Raw genomic sequence first — 23,927 nt, 5'->3', positions numbered from 1 at the left:
AAAAAAAAAAAAAAAAGCCAGGTTCAAGGGTTCAGATCCCCTTACCAGCTAGCTGTAGCACCCCCCCACCCCCCAAAAGAAAGCAAGGTAAAGAAAATAGGAAGGAAACTTTTAACGAAACATAATAGAAAAGACAGCTTAACCTATCAAAAAATTTCACATTAATGATAATCTATACAATTTAAAAATAAATCTCTTTTCTTGAGTGGTTCAATTTGTGGTGAAAAAATATAACGAAGGTTCTGAAATATGTGATCTCATAGAAGTAGAGAGTAGATTGGTGGTTTTCAGAGGCTGGAAAGGGCAGGGGGTGGGGGAATAGTGAGAAGTTGATTAACGGATAAATGTTTGAGGTGATGAGAAAAAAAAAATCAGTGATTGTCAGGGTATCAGGGGAGGAGGAAGGGAAAGATGGAGAGATGAATAGGTGGATCACAGAAGATTTTTAGGGTAGTGAAAACTATTCTATATGATATCGTAATGATGAATAAATGACATTATATATTTGACAAAACCCATAGAACTGTGAAACACAAAAAGGGAACCCTAATGTTAAACTGAGTTAATAATAATATATCAATAGTGGTTAATAGTTGTAACAAATAAATGTAGCACACTGATGTAATGTGTCAATAACAGGAGAAACTGCACGTGGAGGGGGGAGGAGGATGTGACCTGTCTGTACTTTGTGCTCAATTTCTCTGTAAACCCAAAGCTGCTATAAAAATAAAGTCTATTACTTAAAAAAAATTTCACATTAATAATAATCAGTACAATTTAAAATACATCTCTTTTCTTGAGAGTAATTAAATTTGTAAAATGAAAAAAATATAATGATGGTTCTGAGATGAGTTAGAAGTTACAATTTTGCATTAAGAAAAAGAAGAGGTGAGACTCAGTCAAAGACTGTTCAATCAACTCACTGCACATTAGCTATGCTAAGCATCAATCTGGAGCTTGCACAAATCTGATCTGATCGAAATGGAAACCAGGGGTTACAGAGGTCAGACAATGATAAATGCCCGAGAACATAAATAATAAACACAAGCCTCCAGCTTTCATAAGCCAACATCCTGAAATGTAAAACCCACTTAGATTCAACCAAGGGAAAGATATAACCTTGGAACCAAAGCAACTGTACTCTGATGGCACATGTCACCACTCATTACTAACAAGCAATCAAACAAAGCACATGTCAGATCACACTGAAACACACCAGGCTGCTGCTGCTCCATAACCAAAAAGAAAAAAGGGCACAAGAATTTGCCAATGAACACACTATCCCAGTTTTAAGATCTACATCCAGAATACTGGTCAAGGGGTGACAATATTCTAGAGATAGGCTCTAAAATTGAGATACCATTCATTCATTCATTCATTCATTTAACATTGACCCACCATACCCTGGGGAGTGTGGAAACACAAAGATGAATGAGAACTGTCCCTAACCTTGAGGCACTCACAGTCTAGCAGGAGACACACAGACACATAATTACAGTATAATGTGGTGAGATAATAATAATGTATATAAGATGAGTACATTTGAGACAATACAGTTAGTCCAAAGAAAATTAAATGTGCAGAATGAGTGTAAGAAGGCTTCACTGAAACAGTGTGTTCACAAAAAAAACTTTCTTAAAATACATAAAATGGAGAAGAACAGAGCCTTAAATTTTGATGAAACACCCATCTATGAGCTCAACTGCTCTTAAAGTAAATGGGTCCATTTTTAAGTGACAACATAGAATGTAATACTCCAAGTCCTTTACAACTGAGTACTGTATAGAAATCAATGCTGCCCAACAGCTAACAAATATTAAGCTAAGAAATCAATATCCATGGAGGACTTCCAGAAAGAGAAGTAATCCATTCAGCCTTTTCACTTGCCCAGGGTGAGGGGAAAGAGAGGAGCACAGAGTCGAGCACTGTGCAGTATGGTGCTGGGCCTCCAGAGAACAGCTGTTCTGGACTGCACCTTGGCGTGAAGCTGTCTTGCCTACATAGATGGACGTGAGGAGAAACAGCCCTCTCTCTCATTTTCTCTCAACATTCACCCTATTCATTCTCCAGGAAAATCTCTCCATCAACTTCCAGCCCCCCCATTTCAAATTTATATCCTGTAGCTTGTATATGCTCATAAACTAGATTAGATTCTATTTTGAGGGAAAATAACAATTAACCAAGACAGACGCTGCTCTCTCATCCTGATTTTGTACAGTCTGCTTCCTAACACAGGAGAGAGTTAACGTACTGCATCCCAAGCACCCAAGCACTAAGGAGTCATGATGAAAGTCCTCCCTGGGTCTGACCTTTTGCCAGAGTGTAAGAGACAAGCAGCGAGGTAGCCTGACTGCTACAGTCCTGTCATTCATAATGGCAGCATTGATGTAATCTGGACAGAAATGACAGAGCCTTCTTACTCTCTGATAGTCTAGGCTAAATGCCCTGGGCTTCTTTCATCTACCTTGGCTGGTAATGTCTCAATTTCATCAACTTCCCAGGTAACAGTCTCAGAATTAGATTTTAAAACTCTAATACTGTCCAGTAAATCAATATCCTAACCTTCGAAGGATATATATTAAATTCAGGGTCCAACTTTTCATTTGCCAGCTGTTCTTTGGAGTCTCCTAGAGCTGCAATAGTAGGATAAATCCTCAAAAACTTTGAATAAAGAAAGGATGGTACAATAGAACAGAAACTTTGCTGAATTTTATTTCACACTGGGTATAATGCTGATATTCCTTTGCAGAATTTAAGAATGCTACATTGATGTGTAATAATGTTTGCTATAGGCCAAAGAAAAGGTCTTAAAAGCACACATAATTTTCGTCAATATAGCAAAACAATCTCTTGATCTAAGGGAGTAAAAAAAAGAGGTGGCTATCAGAGACAATGGAGCCACAAATATCTCAAAAATAACACAAGGCAATTCTTGGGGAGTCCCAGGACTCAACATAATTCGCACATATGGTCCAAGAACTCCAGGACTGTGGTGACAGCTATTTGTGCTTTTGCCACTGCTCCTGCAAACACATCTCAGACCCTCTAAGCAACATTAACAGGATGTAGTATTAATTTGCTCCTTGGGATGAATCACTGAAGCCCTAGGACATCAGGTAAAACCACCATAACAGAGCTGTCTCACAGTAGTGACAAAAAAAAGACCTGTCTTTGGAGTCATCCACAGTGAGGGAAGGTAATCATAGCTGGACTCCATTTTCCAGCAAAAGTGGATTTCAGTGAATCAGTATGGACATTCTGTCTCCTCATGAGGTATTACTGGCCCCAAGGAATATAGCTCTCAGTTCTCACCCATGGACCCTGGCACCACTCTAAGGGCTGTAGAAATAATAATAATAACAGCTAACATTTATTAAATTCTTACCATATGCTAGGCACTGTTAAAGACTTTACATGTATTTACCCATTTAATCCTCTTAAGAACTCTATAAAGTGAGAACTGCTCTAACTACTATTTTACAAACAAGGTAACTGAAACACTGAGTAGTTAAACAACCTGCCCCAAAGTATGAACAGCAGCTCCAAGTAACTGAATCCCTTCCATCTTATGCTTGGGCCAAGCCACTCTCCAGAGCACTGTCTGAATAATAATGCATAATTTATATTTCAAAATTCTTACTCTGGACTACAATCTCCTTTCTCCTCAGCTCACTCCCTCTAATATTTTGACTCCACCAGGACACCTGATTGAGTGATCCTTCTATCTTTCCATTGTCCTTCCCCACTGCCCCCACTCATGCCCTCATCTCCCTTGCTATCCATTACCATCACTCACTTGCAAGTGTTCTCAATCCCCTTGTGCATCCTTCTCTCCACAATATACACTGGAAAAAACCAGCCTGCCTTCTCCACACCAGCAGCAAAAGAGCTGTGCGCAACCATGGGTGGGCTCACTATAAATGCATTACCAATAACCGAAGGGAACCCTCACTGCCACCAGAATCCTGCTACATTTTATTCTCTCACTCTCCTGGATAACTCCTTGACACTTTCTCCTCCATCCTTAAACCTCCGACATCTTCTCTACCTTCCTGATTCTCAGCCATAGATCTTGATTGTTTCACTGAGAAAACTAACATGACAGAAGAGAGAACATGGCTGCACATTCTGGTCCCATCCACTAACCTGCCTGCATCTGTGCTGTGTCCTTCCCTCTCTCCTATTACTGTGGAGGAACTGTCCATGCTCCACTTAATCCCTCCCCTTCTCATCTATTCAGGAACACGGTTCCAGAAACTTTCTGCTCTCTTTCCCATACCATCAAAGTTTCCCTTTCTACAGAATTATTCCTGGCAGAATGTATGTCTTTATTTTTCCCATCTTAAAAAAAGCAAAAAACAAACAAAAGAAATCATTTTGGCGCCCATATCTGCCCATTTCACTTCTGTGCTTTAAAATAAATCTCTGGAGGAAAAAAAGTTGTTCTATACTCTCATCCCCTGTTGAACCCACATTAGTACTTACTGCAATGACCTCCATGTTGTTACATCTAATGATAGATGCAGAGGCTTCACCCACTTTCTTGAAATACTTCTGCCACATGCTTCTGTGACATTCCTTCTCCTTTGCTTCTCCTCCTCCCTCACTGGCCACACCTTCACAATCTTCTTTGCTGGATGCCCATTATCTGCCTACCAAGGAAAGGCCAGATTACCCAAGCTCATGCCTCACATCAAGGTGCATGGCTTTAAATGCTTCTGTGTACCACTAACTCCCAAATTTATAGTCAGAATTCTCTGCTAAATCCAACTGCTTACTTGACATCCCCATTTAGATGTCTATTAGAATCTCAAACTTTATATGTTCAAAGGGGAGCTGCTGATTCCACTCCCTCCAAAAAAACAAAAAAACCCTGTTCTCCTGCAGCCTTCACCAACTCAGAAAATGGTATGGTATTTTTCCACTGGCTCTGGTCACACCTCTTTATCTTCCACCCCTTCTAATCATCTGCAAATCCTGTTGGTTCTGTGTTCAAAATATAAACAGAATCTGACAAATTTTCACCATTCCCAGGTCCAAATAGCCATCACCTTCACCTAAATTTCTGCAGCAATTCCTTTAGTGGTATCCCTGTGTCTGCCCTTGCAGTTAGAGAAATTCTTTTAAAACATGGGTCAGATCAGTTTACTCTTCTGTTCAATATCCTCCAGTAGTTTCCCTTTGTACTCAAAGTAAAAGACAAAGTCTTTATGATGGCCTACAAGGCCCTCCATGATCTGGCCCCACTCCCTTCACTTTCCACTATGTGTTTTGGGGATAAGGCAACAGGAAAGATGTTAAGGAGAGTAATTGTGGGAGCTGGAGGGCCCTCAGAGACTGTCTGCAAGGGCCTAAAGGAAGGCAAGAAGAAAGCTGCTGGAAGTAGGAATAGGACCTCATTACATAGAAGCAGAAAGTTTAGCAATGCAGTTGCCTGTGGCAACATGGAAATTAAAAAATGTACCTAATGAACTGGATGATCCAGATAAGGAGATTTCCAGGTAAACTGTTGAAAGAGCTGATTGGCTTCATTTTGCTGCCTATAATGAAATGCAAGAGGAGAGAGATAAGCTTAAAAAAAAAAAAGAACTGTTAAAATACAAAGGAGCCAGGACGTACTGACTTGAAATTAAAACTTTTTCATTCCTAGTCTTATCAGAAGACAAACAGTGCTACAATTTAAAAATGGCTTCTGGACAAAGATTGAATCCAGCACGCTCAGGAAAACATGACGTAACTGTAAAACCCTTTATTAGGCCCTCTAAAAAATTTAATATGAGGCCTCATAGACCTTTTCAAAAAATTTTAAGGGCATTATTACCCAAGAGCCTTATAGAGAATCTAAAGTATAGAAGAGCTTATTTCAAAATAATTTGTGAGTGTTGCTTTTGTCTAATGAAGTTGATTAGAAGTTGATTCATAAGAAATCCACAAAGTTTTTTTTGTTTTTTGTTTTTTTTTTTAAAAGATGACCGGTAAGGGGATCTTAACCCTTGACTTGGTGTTGTCAGCACCACGCTCAGCCAGTGAGCGAACCGGCCATCCCTATATGGGATCCGAACCCGGGGCCTTGGTGTTATCAGCACCGCACTCTACCGAGTGAGCCACGGGCCGGCCCAATCCACAAAGTTTTATAAAGGAATTACGCCAGCTTGGGGTGAAAGGGACAGAAACTACAAACTGAAAAGAGGCCTTTGGACTCCCAGTCTTTATTAGGCAAAAATCAGGCTAAGAACACAATCTTGCAAACACACACTATGTTTATGGAAAGAGGGAAAACCCAGAGAACGGAACCAAAAGCCCAGAAGACAGGGCCAACCATCACAGTGGACAACTCCCAGGCAGTAAGACCAATTCCTAATCAAAGCAATGGCTACATGTGCCTGGCTAAATTTCAAAACTATTTTGGACTAGGAATTGCTGTGTGCCTGTTTTCCACCTTTCTAAGTGGAAGCATTTACATCAGTTATCCTATGCATGTCCCACCCCTAAATGTTGAGTAAGGTGGGGTGGGGAGTATATATCTTTCCCATCATCTTAATTCACAGGTCTTCAGATCAAAAGGAACTGAACTCAAGGAGGTGAACTTGAAGAAAAATACTCAAAGAGTCTGACTCGATGAGATTCTAGACCTTAAACTTGAGTCCAATGTTATAATCAGTGAGAATTTGGAGAGGCCTTAGGTGGGGTGAGTACATTTTACATTCAGGAAGAACAAATAATTTTTGGCCAGAGGATAGGCTCTCACGTTTTAAAACATGTCTTCGGGCTGGCCTGATAGATCAGTTGGTTAGAGCACAGCCTTGTAACAGCAAGGTCAAGGCTTCAGTTCCCCTTGCTGGCCAGATGACCCCACAAAAAATGTCTTCAAATAAGTTGACACTGTACCTATTCAAAAGATGTAATATTTCTTCCTTTTAAACATGGGTTGGCCTTCTCCCCACTTCAAGTCAACAGAATGCAGCAGAAGTAACACTGCCTGACTTCTTGGTCATAAAAAAATGATACAGCTTTTGCCCATCCTTCCCTCTCTTCCTCTGGAATACTGCGCTTGAAACCCAGCTATTGGAATGTTGCTTGCTGTAAGGAAGCCAAGGAACAGCATGGAAAGTCCACATGTAGGTGTTCCACCCCTGGCCCCACCTAGTGCCAACATCAACCACCAGACACATGAATGAGATTTCAGATGACTCCAGCCTTCAAACTTCTCCAGCTGGAACTAAGTGGAGCAGAGGTAAACTGCCCCTGCCAAGCCCTGCCCAAGTCACACATCCATGAGCAAAATGTTTGCTGCCATTATTGAAAGTCCATAAGTTTTGAGATGGCTTTTTATACAGCAATGAATAACAGGAACACTTCTCAACTCATCAAGATCTCTCTACCTCCTTTCTTTTATTCAGCACACTTGCTATTCCTCCTATGTCTAGTCATGTGTGAACTTGATGAGCATGCCCTCTATATGTCTTCATCCCAGGTACTGGTATAGACACTGTAAGCCCTGGAGCATACCTAGGAACCTCCCTCTTTGTTGATATCATTCAAAAATCAGTTCGCTCTGCAGAGAGTAATTAACCAAACTAATTATTTTTCAAAACAAATATAATTTTTCCATTTAGTCTACAAAGATATTACATAAACTTTTCTGTACTGTGTCTCTTTCTGACCTCCAAATAAAGTAGTCAGACATGATTTGTTTTTTGTTGTTGTTGTTAATGGACCATACTGCATCTTAGGGACCCACTATTTTATCTCCCTGGAGCCCACAAGATCATTCCTTTAAAAAGCTGTGCCTATCTCTATGGGGCTGCCCTACAATTGCATCTAATGGACTGTTTCAAAGCTCTTAGAGCCAAAGCATATAATAACCATATAATAACGTTTAAATTTCTTCCTAAAACAAAAAATAAACATAGTTTAAGGGACGACAGACTGTATGAGAAAACTGCTGAATCCTGTGAGTGGACTATGAGATAACTGATTTGGGCTGCTCAAGAAACTTCAGTTGTTGTTTAGTAAGTTTCGTCTACATTTTGGATTAGTGAAGTTGCTACACATTTCTAAAATTTGGACAAGTGAGGCATCACCATATAGATTATGAGATCTTTTCATCTTGAAATAAAATCCTAAATCTAACATGTCTTAAAACTGTAGTATTTAAAGTACATAGGCAGTTCAGTTAGGGTTTGTATAAACTCAGTCCTGGTAGCTGAATGTAAATGTAGTTTTAGCTAATCATATTCTTTGGCACAAAGGACCCAAGCCAACCCAAGGGGTTAGGCATTAAGTAGGGCCTAGACCTCATGCTCAGCACCACTACCTACAGTTGTGTGAAGCTCTAGAGTGCCCAAAATACACAGTTAGCACAGCTGCACATGGCAGCCTTGCCCTTTTTCTTCTGCATTTAAAGCCTGTTTCTCCCTAGATGACCTTATCTAGTCTTTTTTAAAATTTATTTTAATTAGCATATTCATTATTACAAATAGTTATTATTCTTTATGCCCTTTACCCAATCACTCCCCAACCTCCCCCACTTTCCCCACCATCTCTAGCATCCTTAGGTTTGTTCTCTCCTTCTGAATGTTCAACGTTATTATTGTGGTCTTTTCTTTCTTTCTTTCCTTCCTTTCCTTCCTTCTTAGCACCCAGTTATGAGTGAGGAAATGCTGTATTTCTCTTTCTGTGTCTCGCTTATTTCACTTAACATAATTTTTTCTAGGCTCAGTAATGTTGCAAATGGCAGGATTTCATTCTTCTTTATGGCTGAGTAGTATTCCGTTGTGTATATATACCAATTTTCATTATCCAGTCATCTGTTGATGGGTATTTAGGTTGGTTCCATATTTTGGCTACTGGAAATAGAACTGTGATGAATATGGGAGTACAGGTACTCCTTTGACATGATGATTTCCATTCCTTTGAATATATACTCACTAGTGGGATGGCTGGATCATATGGTAGTTCTATCTGTAGTTGTTTGAGAAACCTCCATACTGTTTTCCATAATGGCTGTACTAATTTACAGTCCCATCAACAGTGTAGAAGAGTTCCCCACTCCCCATATCCTCACCAGCATTTGTTATTGTCAGTCTTTTAAATTATGGCCAGTCTAACTGGAGTGAGATGATATCTCAATGTGGTTTTGATTTCCCTGATGATTAATGATGCTGGGCATTTTTTCATTATCTATGGCCATTTGTATGTCTTCCTTCAAAAATTGTCTATTTATCTCCTTTGTCCATTTTTTAATTGGATTATTTGGGGGTTTTACTGTTAAGTTGTTTGAGTTCCTCATATATTCTGGATGTTACTCCCTTGTCGGTTGTATAGTTTGCAAATATTTTCTCCCATTCCAGAGGTTGTCTTTCTGCTCTGTTGATTGTTTCTTTTTCTGTGCAGAACCTTTTCAGTTTGATATAATCTCATTTGTTTATTTTTTCTTTTGTTGCTTGTTCTTTTGGGGTCTCATTCATTCATAAAATCTTTGCCCAGTCCTCCTTCCTGTAATGTTTGCCCTAAGTTTTCTTTTAGTGATTTTATGGGTTTGAGTTTTGTATTTAAGTCTTTAATCCACTTTGAGTTAATTTTGGTATATGGTGAGAGGTACACGTCCAGTTTCATTCTTCTGCACATGGATGTCCAATTTTCCCAGCACCATTTATTGAAGAGGCAGTCTTTTCCCCAGTGTATGTTCTTGTTGCCTTTGTCAAAGATCAGTTGGCTGTAAATATGTGGGTTGATTTCCAGGTGTTCTATTCTATTCCATTGGTCTGGGTGTCTGTTTTTATGCCAGTATCATGCTGTTTTGGTTACAATAGCTTTGTAACATAATATGAAATTGGGTAGTGGTATCTCTCCAGCTTTTTTTTTTTTTTTTTGCTCAGGATTGCTTTAGCTATTTGGGGTCTTTTGTTGTTCTACGTGAATGTTAGGATTGTTTTTTCTATTTCTGTGAAGAATGTCATTGGCATTTTGATGGGGATTGCATTTAATCTGTAGATTGCTTTGGGTAGTATAACTATTTTCATAATGTTAATTCTTCCAAAGCAAGAGCATGGTATGTCTTTCCACCTTTTTGTGTCCTCTTTAATTTCTTTCAGAAGTGTTTCATAGTTCTCACTGTAGAGGTCTTTCACCTGCTTGGTTAAACTGATTTCTAGGTATTTTATTTTTTTGGTGACTATTGTAAATGAGCTTGGTTTCTTGATTTCTCTGCTAGTTCATTTTTGGAGTACAAAAACACTCATTTTGAGGTGTTGATTTTGTATCCTGCAACATTACTGAAATTGTTAATCAGCTCTAAGAATTTTTTGGTAGAGTCTTTAGGTTTTTGTATATATAAGATCATATCGTCTGCAAACAGGGACAGTTTGACTTCATCCTTTCCAATTTGGATGCCCTTTATTTCCTTCTGTTGCCTGATTTCTCTGGCTAGCACTTCCAACATTATGTTAAGTAGGAGTGGTGAGAGTGGGCATCCTTGTATGGTTCCTGTTCTTCAGGGGAAAGCTTTTCAGCTTTTACCCATTCAGGATGATATTGGTGATTGGTTTGTTGTATATGGTTTTTATTGCGTTGAGATCATTTCCTTCCATACCTAATTTGCTCAGAGTCCTTATCATGAAGCAATGTTGAGTTTTGTCAAATGCTTTTTCTGCATCTATTGAGAATCATTAGAGACTATAATAAACAACTGTATGCCAACAAATATGAAAACTTGGAAGAAATAGATAAATTTCTGGACACATACAAACAACCAAGACTGAACCAAGAAGAAATAGAAAACCTGAACAGACCAATAACAAGCAATGAGATTGAAACAGTAATCAGCAATCTTCCAACAAAGAAAAGCCCAGAACCAATGGCTTTACAGCTGAATCTATCAAACTTTTTAAAGAGAAATTAATACCAAATTCTCTTTAAACTATTCCAAAAAATTGAAACAGAAGCCACTCTCCCAAACTCATTCTATGAAGCCAGCATCACCCTGATACTAAAACCAGACAAAGATACAACAAAAAAAGAAAATTACAGGCCAATATCCTTGATGAACATAGATGCAAAAATACTCAACAAAATATTAGAAATCAGAATTCGGCAACACATCAAAAAAATTATACACCATGATCAAGTGGGATTCATCCCAGGGATGCAAGGATGTTTCAACATATGCAAGTCAAAAAAAAAAAAATGTGATACACCACATCAACAAAACCAAGGACAAAAACCATATGATTATTTCAACAGATGAAGAAAAAGACCTTATCTAGTAATGATTTTTAAAGCCAAGAGACTCCTACATGTGACTCTAGCCTCCCAGGAGCCCAAACTCCTTACCTAACATCTCCACTTGGATGTCCAATGGACATTTTAAGCTTAATATATTCAGAACAAAACTGTTAGGTCCCTGCTCCCAAAAACCATCTCCTTAATCAGATACTATCACTTCTCAGCTTGAAACTCCCAAAATATCCCACATACATAGCCTACTGAAGCCTGTTGGGCCCTATGTAATGTGACGCTGCCCACCTTCCCACCTCATCATCCCTTGTGTCTTACTACTATCTAGCATTACCAGTCTTCTTTCAGTTCTAGAGTATCTCATATTTGTCCCTGCCTCTGGGCCATTGCACCAGCTGTTCCTTCTGCCTGATAATTTTGTTTTAAAGTATTTTGTACCTTTATCATTTTCAAATCTTTCCCCATTTAATCTAGTTTTGGTGAAAAAAGGCATTGGGTGCCTTTAATAAAGAAAATATTTTCTGTGCAAAATAGAGTTCAGCCCCTCACCTCCCTAAACCTGGAAAATAACAAATTTACGAAAGTCACGGGATAAAATATTTTATTATAAATGATCCACAAAAGATACACTCATGCCTATTGTGATCAAACATCTGAGAGGGGAAAGGAAAAAAAAAACAAACAAGAACTATAGAAGTGTTAAGTTCAAGATGTGTCATGGAGCTAACTCTAGACAAATCTAGGTCCTTTGAGAGCATTTCCGAATCCATGTCAAATTAACACATGCAACAAAGAAACTGAAGACCAATCATAGCATGCTATGCTGTTCCCAGATGCTGCAATGAGGAAGGCATGCAATCCATCAAGCAGCTTCATGGGTGCCCTGAGGCAGGCACTTCCCAGGGTCCTTTCAAGCATGTCAGCTCCCGAATTCTCATGATGCATCACTGTGCTCAGGGGATATCAGACCACTCTAAACAGAAAACGTTCCAGAAAATTATCTTTTCCTTTCTTATTGGACACTGTAACTATAGAGAAATTTTTTTAAATTACTCTTTTATTAAAAAAAGAAAATTTTCTTAAATCCTGGGATCTACCGCCATACAGCTACAGACCCAAATCCTCATACAATATACCTGACATACTATAATACCCTACTACTTATGAAACAAGAATATTCTTACCAGCACTCAGTAGCTGAGAGCACATTTAGAATATCCTATAATTGTAATTTTTTATAATCCTATAAATTTCCAACCTAACTTGCTAACATCTTGGTAATGCTTTTTTAAAAAATATAGGTCAAATCTGGTTGAAATGAACAGAAGGAGTGGTCTTTCATAGGAAAAGCAAGGCGATAAACACAAAGAACTGCAGGGCGGGGGGAGGGCACAAGCTCATGGAAAGGGGAGGTGGGGCTCCTGCCCAGGCCCTTGCCTGCCACTGGCCTGCCCATACTGTCGGGTGACAATTCTTTCACTCAGCCACATTATAATCACTTACTTTGCAGTGATAGAGGCAATTAAATGGTGAACGGATCACAATCCCTCCCCTCAAGGAGTTTCCTCTCAAATGGTAGTATTAAACAGGCAAGGACAATGTAGTGTTTGTAACATGTGACAGGAGAAGGCTCAAGACATTTCTGGGGGTGGGGGAAGCTTCAGGAAGGAGGCGACATCAGAGAGGTCTACACTGGGTGGTAAGGAAGGGCAGAGTTTAACCAGGTAAAAGTGAGGGAGGGAGGGAAGAGAACAAAAAGGGTGTTCAGGCAGGGGAGCAGCACAAAGGACACTCGGAGACACCACGGCACAGGAAGGAGCTGCAGGTGGTTCCGCATAGCTATGAGGCACTGAAGTAAAGGACTGCAAGAAAAGCAGCTCAACAGCAACCAAGGGCCACATATTTTGAAGGACCTTGTAAAACATGTTTAGGAGTTTAGATTTTCCCTCAGGGATGCATTAAAGAATTGTAAGCCACAGAAGAGACACCATGAAAGTTGCCTTTTTGTAAAAAAAACTACAACTGCAGTGGGGAAAATATACGAAAAGATTTTACAGAAATCCAAGCTAATCTGCTGACACCCTAACTAGAAATCAGAATGAAGACGGAGTCTAGAGAGGTTCGTAGGTGATCGTAAATCCTGTTTACACCAGTTGTCCCAGCTTAGTTATTAACACTCTTAAAAGTACCCTGGTTTAGATGGCGAATTGTATGATCCCTCTAAGTATCAAGGAATGGAACTGACAAGACTTAGTGACTATGAGGAGAGGAGAAATGATGAAGTTGGGAACGATACCCAAGATTCTTGAGCAATCAGGTGCATGGTGGTGGCATTCACTCAGCTATTCAAATGAAGGGGCAGGCACCTTAGGGACACACACATGAGGAAGTCCCAAGGAACACAAGCAACAGACAGCTTAGAAGAATTTAATTCGCAGATCTTCGACTTCCATATATACACTCTTCCCTAAAACTGACCTACCTAAGAAGAGGCCTGTTCAGAGATTAAGGTGTCATTCCAGTTCTCCTTTCTTACTGCACTCCCCTTTCAAAATTCTCCTTACCCAATTTTCTGTAGAAAGGCACCCTTTACCCACCTGAAGCTGCCATGGCACACTTCCCCAGGGTGTGAAAAATCCCAAGAGAAGCATAGGAAGCCTTTTAAGTACTCGTGTTAGAAAAGTTACCTTTAAAAAAGACACCATAAACCAGAGAAGAGGGTTTTATGTCTCTCTCCAGCTTATACATGTTTCTGGCAAGGACTAGGCAAAGTGTAAAAAGCATGGTACTTTGGCCCATGGTTGGGTGGTTTTGAAATCATACATATTATAGAGTGGCACAGCAGAGGGAATAATGATTTTTGTTTAATGATCCTCCAACTTCCATCCTCCAGCTATTGTTACAATATGCATGGCTCATAAGGAAAAGTACCACAAGAATAAAACAAATCAAAGTCTTGATAAGATGTAACTGAGCAGACCTACCTCATCTAGGTGACAAAACGTTGTTGCCTTCCTTACCTGTCTATCCATCCCAGGAATAGAATTCCAAAGTGAAATACTTTTCATAGAACACAGGTTAACATCTTTACTTAAAGTGACAAATGACAGAAAGCAAGCTGGTTTGGCTGAGTGGTTTAATGACTGACTTCGCCAAAGAGTTATATGTTGAACATTTTCCATAAACTAAATGAAGTAAATCTGCAACTCCAAGATTCTGATGAAAATATAAAGTATGTAATTAGATAAAAGCATTTATCAAAACTCTTGTGTTGGCAAATATATGTTGAAATTTATTTTTAAACTTTTCTAATCTCTTCTAACTATATTGGATTCAATCAGGTGCATCTAAATAAAAGAGAAAAAAGCATAATTAATAATATTTTGATAAGTCTTGGTAAAGTATCTTTAAATACATTTCTCAGAAACTGTGGAGTTAAATTACTACAATGATGGATCAAAAAAATTCTAAGTAAGGTGGTTTTGAACTCATTGCTTTCAACTAAATTGAAGGAGAACCCAACTGAGTGTCTGAAAAAATCACTGCTCTCAGGAATACCTGTACAAGAAAAATAGTAGATTTGGAGGGGAAGATGATGACTACATTGCATTTGTAATACCTGAGAGATTATTAAAAATGATTTTAGAACACAGATCACTATGGGATTTTGGGCATATAATGCAGAAGGAGTTCAAGGAACTACTTTATTAAAATTCTTTCCTGTTTTTACCTTAGGTAGACAAAGTTAGTCAGTACTCATTATCTATTTTTTTAAAACAAGGAATAAAATTATTACTAAGTCCTAGGAATATATTCACTCTAGGAATATACCATAATCATCAAGGGGTATGCAGAATAATTGAAAAGAAAAAGACCCATTCATTTTATTGAGATGCATTTCCAATAAATGCTTCCCTTTTATGTTTAATATTAAAATACAAAATATTTTGCTGTCTTGATTTATTGTATAGTGATAACCATGGTAAATATAACAACAACTACTTTTAAGGCTCAATAACAATTAGAGCCTTAAGGTCTCCAGAAGTAAACTTTTAAAATTTCAATTTAATGTATGATGTTCTGGATAAGTATATTTTATTGATAAAAATATAAGAAAACTTTATGGAGAAATTAGAACAGAATATAATTTTAAGAACATAAAAAAATAAAGAAAATTTTCTGATTTTTATTTATTTATTTATTTATTTTATTTAGAGGCTGGCCAGTATGACGATCTGAACCCTTGACCTTGGTGTTATCAGCACCACACTCTAATCAACTGAGCTAACTGGCCAGCACAAATTTCTCACTTTTAAAGAAGAGGTCATTCATGTATTATTTTAAAGGTAGATGATGAGTACAAAATTGCTATGATATATAGATTCATTGGGTACATTTTACAGTAATGTGACAGATTTTACAATGTCAATATTTATAGTGAACCAAAGATTTGCATCTCCTAAAACTTATAAAATTTTTATTCTCAACCTAAAATTATACACAGGTACATGGTTTTTTTAAAAATTCTTGAAAATCAATGCTCTCAGGAACATTGAAAAAGCACATTTGGAGGGGAAGATGACTTCAGTTTTGAACACATTGCGTTTGAGACATCCAAGTGGTAAATATGAGCTAACACATTACGCTGACCACACAGTTTAAAGCACTAGTCAGGGTATTTTATATAGATTCCTCAATACTCACTACCACCCTATGAAACTAGTACGATTACTATAAATTGGGAAACTGAGGCATAGAAAAGTTAGGGAGGTTCACCCAATGCTACACAGCCCTCCCAAGTTGTAGAGTGTGATTTGAGCCCACAGTCTGGATCCAGAGACTGTATTCTTTGCACAGTATAATGCCCCTTGAGATATTGTGTTATAGATATGAATTTGAAGGTTATTAGTCCCTAGATACTGATTTAAACCATGGAGCAGATGGATTGTCCAGGGAAAGTAATACATGTTCATCAGTAGGAAAATGAGAGCTTCAGTGCTGCAGGGCCCTATGAAGATGCTCCTGACATCACCTTCCAGGCCCCTGGACTCTTGGAAAAGCCACCAGCCATAGTTTTTTTCCTAGGGTTTTTTCCAGATACCCTTCATGGGTTGTCATCAGTCCTTCTAGGTTGCTGCGCTGCTTACAATGTTCTTCATAAAGTCAAGGGGCTACTCAAGAAGACCTTTCTGCTCTGTGATCTTTGCCCTCTGTTCCTCCACCAGATGCTTGAAGACACCTCAGACAGTACAAGTTTTGATTTGTAATAATCCAGCATGACAATCTTTCTTTCTTTGTAACAGGACTCACATTATCACTTACATACATTTTATCACTCATTATAGGTGTTTGCCAGAACATAACGTCACAGAAAGTAACATCTCACACACATCTGAAAATGCAACATCAGGATGCAAGAAAAAGCACCATTACTCATGGCAGACAGTATAGCATTGAGCCTGCCTGCTGGTGCTCTACGGACAAAGAGCAATAGTCAGAGCATTTGGGAGCAGTGGGGAGAATACAAATATACACAGTTTAGTTTACATTTTTTAAGGAAATTATTTCAGAGGCAAATAGTACTGAAGAGGTAGGCTTAAATGTGTAAGCCTATACAGAGTTAGAGCATAAGAAAATCAAGGACAAAATCCTAATGAATATCAACATTTTATGGAATAGGCGGAGGAAAAATGATCATAAAGAAGACTGACTAAGAACAACTAGAAGAAAACGTGAAAAAAGGAAAATGAGAGTGTGGTGTCGTAAGAACAAAATGAGATTTCGCAGAGGAGCAAGTCATTAGCATCAATGCAATAGAAAGGTCAAGTAAGCTATGGGCTGAGAGCTGAGAGCATCTCTTGACTTAGCAACTGGCAATCCAGATGATGACTTCAGTTTCAGTGACATGACAGGAATCAAAGCTGAAGTGTGAGAAGTTTAGGAACGAACGGGACTTCAGAAGTGGAGGCAATGAATTTAGACAAGGCTTTCTGGAGTTTGGGTAAGAAGGAGAGGGAGCCAAATATGGCAGTAACCAGAGGAGGGCATGGGAGTGAGACCTGAACATGCCCAAACACTGGAGGGAAGAGAGAGGAGAGAGGGGAAGTGAGAGATACAAAGTTGAAGCAACAGAGGTGATAAGATCCAGGTCAGAAGCACTGGGCCCCTCCACGGTGACAGGAGAGGAAGGATGGGTAAGAGGCAACAAGTGTGTGTGGGGGTCGGGTGGTCAAGAGGGTGGGAAGTTTCTGTCTGATGGTTTTACTGTCGGTGAAGCCAGGGAAGAGTTCACTGATAGGAAAGGATATTTACATGCTCCCTTTACCTGTGTGTGTCCTGTTTTCCCCCTTCTTTGACTTCTGAAGTCAAAGGGCAGCAGATCCAGCAGTCTGATTCTCAAAGCCAGGTGAATTTCCGAATTCTGTGAAAAACTCTAATTATATATAACTTCTGCTTTTGAAAGAGTAATTTGTAAAGGAGACTCAAGTGTTAACATTAAAATAAGACATGATTATAATTACTAATTTTAAAACCAAAAATAGTACTGGGATACCACATTTATCCTTATTATTGCTTTCAATATCAACAAAACTTGTCTTCAAAAACCTCCAAAGATGTTTAAGAGGCTAGAGCTTATTTGATTTTCTCTCCATTTGCCCACAGTGTCCTTCCTCCATTCCACTTTTTTAAAAAAATGTATCACCAGCCACATTTTCTCCCATCCTAGTTTCAAGAGGAAAGGCCTTCTGCATGTCTAACATCTTAAAATCTACAAATAGCTTTCATGTGTTCTGATTTGTTCCTACAACAATCCTGAGAGTTGGGGAGAAAAGGCATTTTATTCTCAATTTACAGATAAGGATATCAAGATTCAGAAAAACTAAGTGACTTGACCATCACTAGGAGCAGATACAGGACTCAAATCTATCTTGTGATTCCAAAGGCATCTATCTGTTCTACCATATCACACTCCATTTATAATAACTTCTAAAAATCCCAAAATGTGGCTCAAGTTCCTTCCAGCCTCAGATTAATGTCAAATTCACCAATCCTTTAAAGTGAAGAAGTCTCTGCTGTACCTTCAATCCTCTTCCTATCATTAACAGATCTCACCATCCCTCTCCAGTAATAAGGAACCTAAATACTTTTGAAGCTGCAACTAATATTGCTCACAGACATCTAGCAAGCACATGCAGCTCTGAGCACAAGGAAATCCTGAGCACCTGCAGTACAATGCATGATATTATTACCTGGGGAAAGTAAGTGTTTCAGGTTCCTCCCAAATGTGAAGAATCAAAACAGGAAAGTCCTCATATCTACACTAAGCAAGCAAGAATAAAACTCTCCCCACTGTATCCACAAATATTAGTTTCTTTTCGTTGCTGTAACAAATTACCGTAAACTTGGAGTCTTACAACAACAGAAATTTATTATCTTATAGTTCCGGAGGTCCGAACTCCAAAATGGATCTCAATGGGCTACAAGCAAAGGATAGGCAGGGGCTGTGTTCCTTCTGAAGGCTCTCAAGAGAAGCCATTTCCTTGCCTGTTCCAGCTTCTAGAAGCTAGCTGCATTCCTTGGCTCAGGGCCTCCCTTCCAGCAACAGCATCACTCCAACCTCTGCTTCCATTGTTATATCTTCTCTCTGACTCTCCAGCCTCCCTCTTCCACATATTAAGACGCTTCCAGTAACACTGGACCCACCTGGATAATCCAGGATACTCGCCCATCTCAAAATCCTTAACTCAATCACATCTGCAAAGTCCTTTTTGCCATGAAACCTGCCAGGGATTAGGTGGCGGAGCATCAGGAGAGTCAGTGTCCATTCAAAGCAAAAATACTCCCAGCTGAGTTGCCAGCCATGGTCCACATGAGGAGGAGGATAAGGCATTCCTGCTGGGGTAGCAACCAAACTGGTTACGGGCAGGCCTAGCACACACTGGTGGGAACAAACTTCTCTGGAAGTGCTGCATTAATGGTCAGTACTTTAAGAGAATTTTAAACATTTATAGGTAACAAGTGGCAGGATCATTAGACAAATCCAGGTCTCTCTGACTCCCAAGTGTATTCTTGTAATCTCTATGACAGACTACCTCACACCCACCTCAAATCAAGGCTGAGAATTTTCTTCTGTAAGTCGAACCAAGGGCCTGATAGAGGAGACTTCTACCCCCCCAACCCCACCCCAACCAGTCTGGATCAAGAATGAACCTGGATGGCACAAGTCAGAACAAAACAGGAAACAGGCTCCATGCCCAGGCTAAGTGTTTCCCTTCTGTCTTTAGGAAAAGGAGCTACAACATGCAAAGTCCACGGTGCACCTCTAAGAAACTTTTATAAAAGTAAGCCTGAGTTAATGCGTGCAGCTTTCATTCCATGGCGTTAATTCAGTCACAGTAAACACATTTTCATGAACTCTTTTTATTTCTTACAGGTTGTTTGTTTGTTTTTTGGGGGTTTTGTTTGTTTGTTTTTTTACAGACCCTACCTGAGGACTGAAGGTAAGAAATTATAGTGCCCAGAGTATTCCAAATCAAGTCAGCTTTACTCTTTAAAGAGAAGTATGCTTTAACAAGGTTTATTTCTGTCTAGCTGTTACTTTTTACACACGGGTAACACTGGAATCAATGCATTTGTTACATGAATTTCCCAGGACTTAGTTTCATGGAATGAATAGTTAGTAACATTTATGTTTTTTTCATATTTTTAAATTTCATGGAATTGTTCCAGGCAGTAAATTCCTTTTCTCCAGAATTCCTCAGACTGTGAAAAACAGAGAAAGCTCTTGCACATTGCCTGTGTATATCAGACAGTTATTAAATAAGTGCTGAATGACCACATAAACACACAAGTATGTGAAGGCCTAAATAAAGCTCTCTTACCACAAGGTCAATCTGGGAAGTTTGCTTATGGAAAATAGCATTTAACTTCTCTCTCAACAAACATTAAGTATGTAAACTGCATAGAAAGAAAGAATTTGTAGTACCCTAACTCTACAAAACATTTTCATCTTATATGCATGCAGTTAGAATATTATAGTGGTTGAAAGACCTTGGAGATTCACAGACTTGGGTTTGAATATTTGATGGTTACATGACCTTTGAAAAGGTGCTTAACCTTCTTAGCTTGAGTTTCTTCATGTTTAATGGTAAGATAATAATTCTTACCTTGGAGAGTTGTTCTGAGCATGTAATAACAACATACAGAAAATGTTTACAGTTCCTGGGGGCACTGATGATGATGATGATGATGATGGTGACAATAATGAATCTAGATCCAGTCCTCTTGATTCTCCTGGTCTTCCAGGGCAGACAAGTTCCCTACCATGTCAGGTACACTTGTCCTGGAAACATGTTCATCAGGCATGTTGCTCTCCAGTTCTCTAGGATAGCTGCCTATCTTCTCATACAACACACACTCATCTCCAAGGTAGGCACAAAGTCCTCCCTGCCCTTCTTCACTGTCAGCCACTGCTGGTCCCTTTCACATGCTTATACCTTGCTTGTTGACCACAGCTGCTGACTAGCAGTACTGGAGGCTGCCCAGCCTATTTCCTTCCCAACCCCAGCCACAGTTCCAGAATGGCCCTAAGGCATGATCCACTGGGCTTTTTATTGACATGAGCCATCTCTTCTTTTCTAGTCATCTTTCTTCCCTTTTATCTGTAGATCTTCCACTTTCTCTCTCTTTTTACATGCCCCCAGAGTTGACCTAAGTGGTCCCTCTTAGAGCCTCAAAGTCCTCTCTATGTGGATCTTAACGTAGGTCTTAATTATATTAGGCATCATTTTGCAGGCATTCCCCATTAAAAATAAATCCTTGGGTACAGAAAGAGTAAAGCAACATACAAAAATCAAATCTAATAAACACTAATTCAGGCAACATTAATGAAAACCATTACTTGGTTTTTAGGACAAAGATTTTTCACAATATCCTATGCTATTCTAACATAGGATTATTCTTTAAATTCTTATTTGCCTTGAGTAACTATGGGATACACAGGGCTCCTATGAATTTGGTGAAATGGTTACCTAGAGGAAGTGCAAAATTTCATGACCTTATTCTCACAGTGCCCTACAATTAAAAATGATAAGGCAATCAGACAATACGTTTGAACATGCAAAGACTAAGCGATGTTTATAAATCATCTCTATTTTTATGTGGGTTCACTAGAAGGAAATAGCACAAATTCAGAAGGCAAAGAATACCTTTTTCACGTGATTTACACACCTGATGGTCTTACCACATCAAAACATGACTTCAGAGTTTTCTCTTTCTAGGTGTATAATTTTATTTTCTCCTAAAACCTGTATTATAAATACTCACAAATGCCAAACCTTAGGAGTATGGAAGAGAAAAAGATTTGGTCTTAATATAACCCCAAGAAACTTTCAATAAACCATCAATACTGACTGTTAATTCTTTTGCAACAGTATGGGCCATTGTTTGGAATTCTCTAGCTTTTCACATTTTCTTTGCAAAGTAAAAAAGGGAGAGAGAGAGAGACAGATAAGGTCTATATAATTTTAGACAATCAATCTTTCCAGGCAAAGTCTGACATACTAGATAAGATCAGTTTTTCTCTGCTAGAAAAAAATGTTATTTCAAAAATAGGAATGTAATACAAGATACCTTCTATAGTCATCAATTTGATCTTTCAGTATAGATTTACAGTTCTGCTATATTGACTTGTGGCCTTTATGGGATAGAATTTAGTGAACTTCTGAATATGTCAGTTCCCTTTCTTTGAAGAGTGCATTAATGACAACTTGCCATTAGAAAACTATTCCTATCTATGAAAAGCTATCCAACACATCCAATTTTTTTACTCCCACCTTGTGAAATCCTCCTGTGAAACAGAAAAGGTTATAGAACTAGCTCAAGAAAAATCACAAGTTATCACCACCAACAGCCTTCCATTCACCTGCCTCTTCTGGTCTGAGGACATTGCTGAGGCCTGGGCACAGAACCACCAGCCAGAAAATCATGTTCCTTACTGAATGTACCGCAGATAACCCAGTGGAGGCTGGGAGAACCAATGAAGGAAGATAAGAAAACCTTTTTATTTCAACAGCAGTCGAATAGGATGAAAAATAAAAGGCAAGTCAAATAGGGTATTTTTGAGGTAAGTATATGAGCATTTTGCATAATAAGGCTGTGTCTATCTGAGGGTAAGATCTTAGACTGAACCAAAAGTCACATTAATGAATACCCTTTCGTCCTTCAAAATCATCACCTCCAAAAAGTCTTTCCACTGTGGTGAATTTCTTATTAACTTTCTACCATCCAACCAAACGGGAAAATCTTCTGAGTTAACCCTTGTGAACAACTGACATCAGAACTAAAAGCTGGGTTGCCTTTATAACTCTTACTCCATCGAGCGCATGAATGAAAACCCCTACTTCTTTTATTCTGTAACAGCCTATCCCATTTTCAAAACTTAGATAAGCACTTTTTTTCCACACTGTATGTATTTCTTCTCTTTAATCACTTCCTTTCTTAAAAGGCAATGTCTGTCACTTCAAGAGACTAGCCACTTGACTCCTAACATATATTAAATGACCTATTCAGCCTTCCTAACAGCAAAAATGGAAAATCCTTCACTGTAACCCAGTTGCAAAATTGGCAGCGCCATAAGCCATCTGCAAAGAAGACTACACACATAGCAGCTGTGAGTCCAGGAACTCTGCAGATTTCAAGGAGAAGAGAAAAAGATGTAAAGAAGTTACCAGGAGAAACATGGTTGAAGCTTTTAAAATCATTTTCAGTTATGATAAACCTAACCACCTAAAAACACAACCATAAAGACCAGAGATAGAGTGAAATTTTTAACTAAAAATTTATAACTAAGAAAAACTTAGTATGAAGTCATCGTACTCACCGTCTGATGGCTTCTGTCACAGTAGCGCAGCCCAAAATAGTCTATCTCCACAAGGTTTATGTGACGGAATACATGGTCAAGGACAACAGAACCTTTCGTTGACTTCTGCAAAAATAATTCACAGTTTTATTCTTTGTAACGAGGTGTCTTCTGTTTCTCAGTGGGACACAGTCACGGTTCTCATCTTTTATTAGCTACACTAACAAGAGGGGCAATTTTATTAGACCATGCTTCTCTCTTTAAGTTTTGCCTCAATTATGAAGAAAAATGTGATTTAAAGCAAAGTGTATTAAAGAAATTGCTTTGGAAAATAATTTTTAAATTTGGTGGTTTTTAAATTAATATAAGCCTCTTTTCTTATAGGATTATAAATTATCTTCAGGATGAAATGCTTTTAATAAAGATAATCCTTTATATGAAAAGTATCTAATAAATTCATCAAAAAACACTCTGGTTGAAAATCCCACACTGTTATCATTTTAAAAAGCAATTTTCACCTACAGCATTATTCTCAGAACTAATACAGAAGATATATAAAATTAAAATAACAATAGCCAAAGCTTTTATTTTCAATCCTCAGATAATCAACCCATAAATTAAAGCTGCTAAAGTTAATGTTCTGAAAATCCCTTGTGAAGCTATTTTATTTTATCTCTTTCACATAAGCACAGACAGAAAGAATACATACCTTTTGGCTGCTTTTTAAATGCTGACACCTATCTAAAAGACTAATCTGTCTTCTCTCCTCTACTACTACATACATAGATTATTTAAATTAAGATTCCTATCATCTAACACATTAAGTATC

General features: G+C 38.5%; 2 protein-coding genes across 2 annotated transcripts in view; both read right to left on the bottom strand.

The window, feature by feature from the left end:
• LOC103600725 (band 4.1-like protein 4A) overlaps nucleotides 1-5,234 on the bottom strand; it is a 124,731-nt gene extending 119,497 nt beyond the window's left edge. Inside the window, exon 1 of the mRNA XM_008585048.1 lies at nucleotides 5,150-5,234. Within this exon, the coding sequence (XP_008583270.1) occupies nucleotides 5,150-5,234 (85 nt within the window). The remainder of the gene's footprint in view (nucleotides 1-5,149) is intronic.
• A 229-nt stretch (nucleotides 5,235-5,463) lies between these two features.
• LOC103600724 (band 4.1-like protein 4A) lies at nucleotides 5,464-23,224 on the bottom strand (the record flags this gene model as incomplete). The annotated part of the gene is made up of 2 exons (XM_008585046.1): nucleotides 5,464-5,540; nucleotides 23,120-23,224. Coding segments are annotated over 2 exons (117 nt in total), but the record flags the coding sequence as incomplete, so codon positions are not given.
• Between the last annotated feature and the right edge of the window lie 703 nt (nucleotides 23,225-23,927).

The sequence above is a fragment of the Galeopterus variegatus genome, unplaced genomic scaffold (assembly GCF_000696425.1).
Source record: "Galeopterus variegatus unplaced genomic scaffold, G_variegatus-3.0.2 Scaffold3429, whole genome shotgun sequence".
Taxonomy (NCBI): domain Eukaryota; kingdom Metazoa; phylum Chordata; class Mammalia; order Dermoptera; family Cynocephalidae; genus Galeopterus; species Galeopterus variegatus.
Note: the sequence above shows the minus strand (reverse complement) of the source record. Positions and strands in the feature narration are given on the sequence as shown.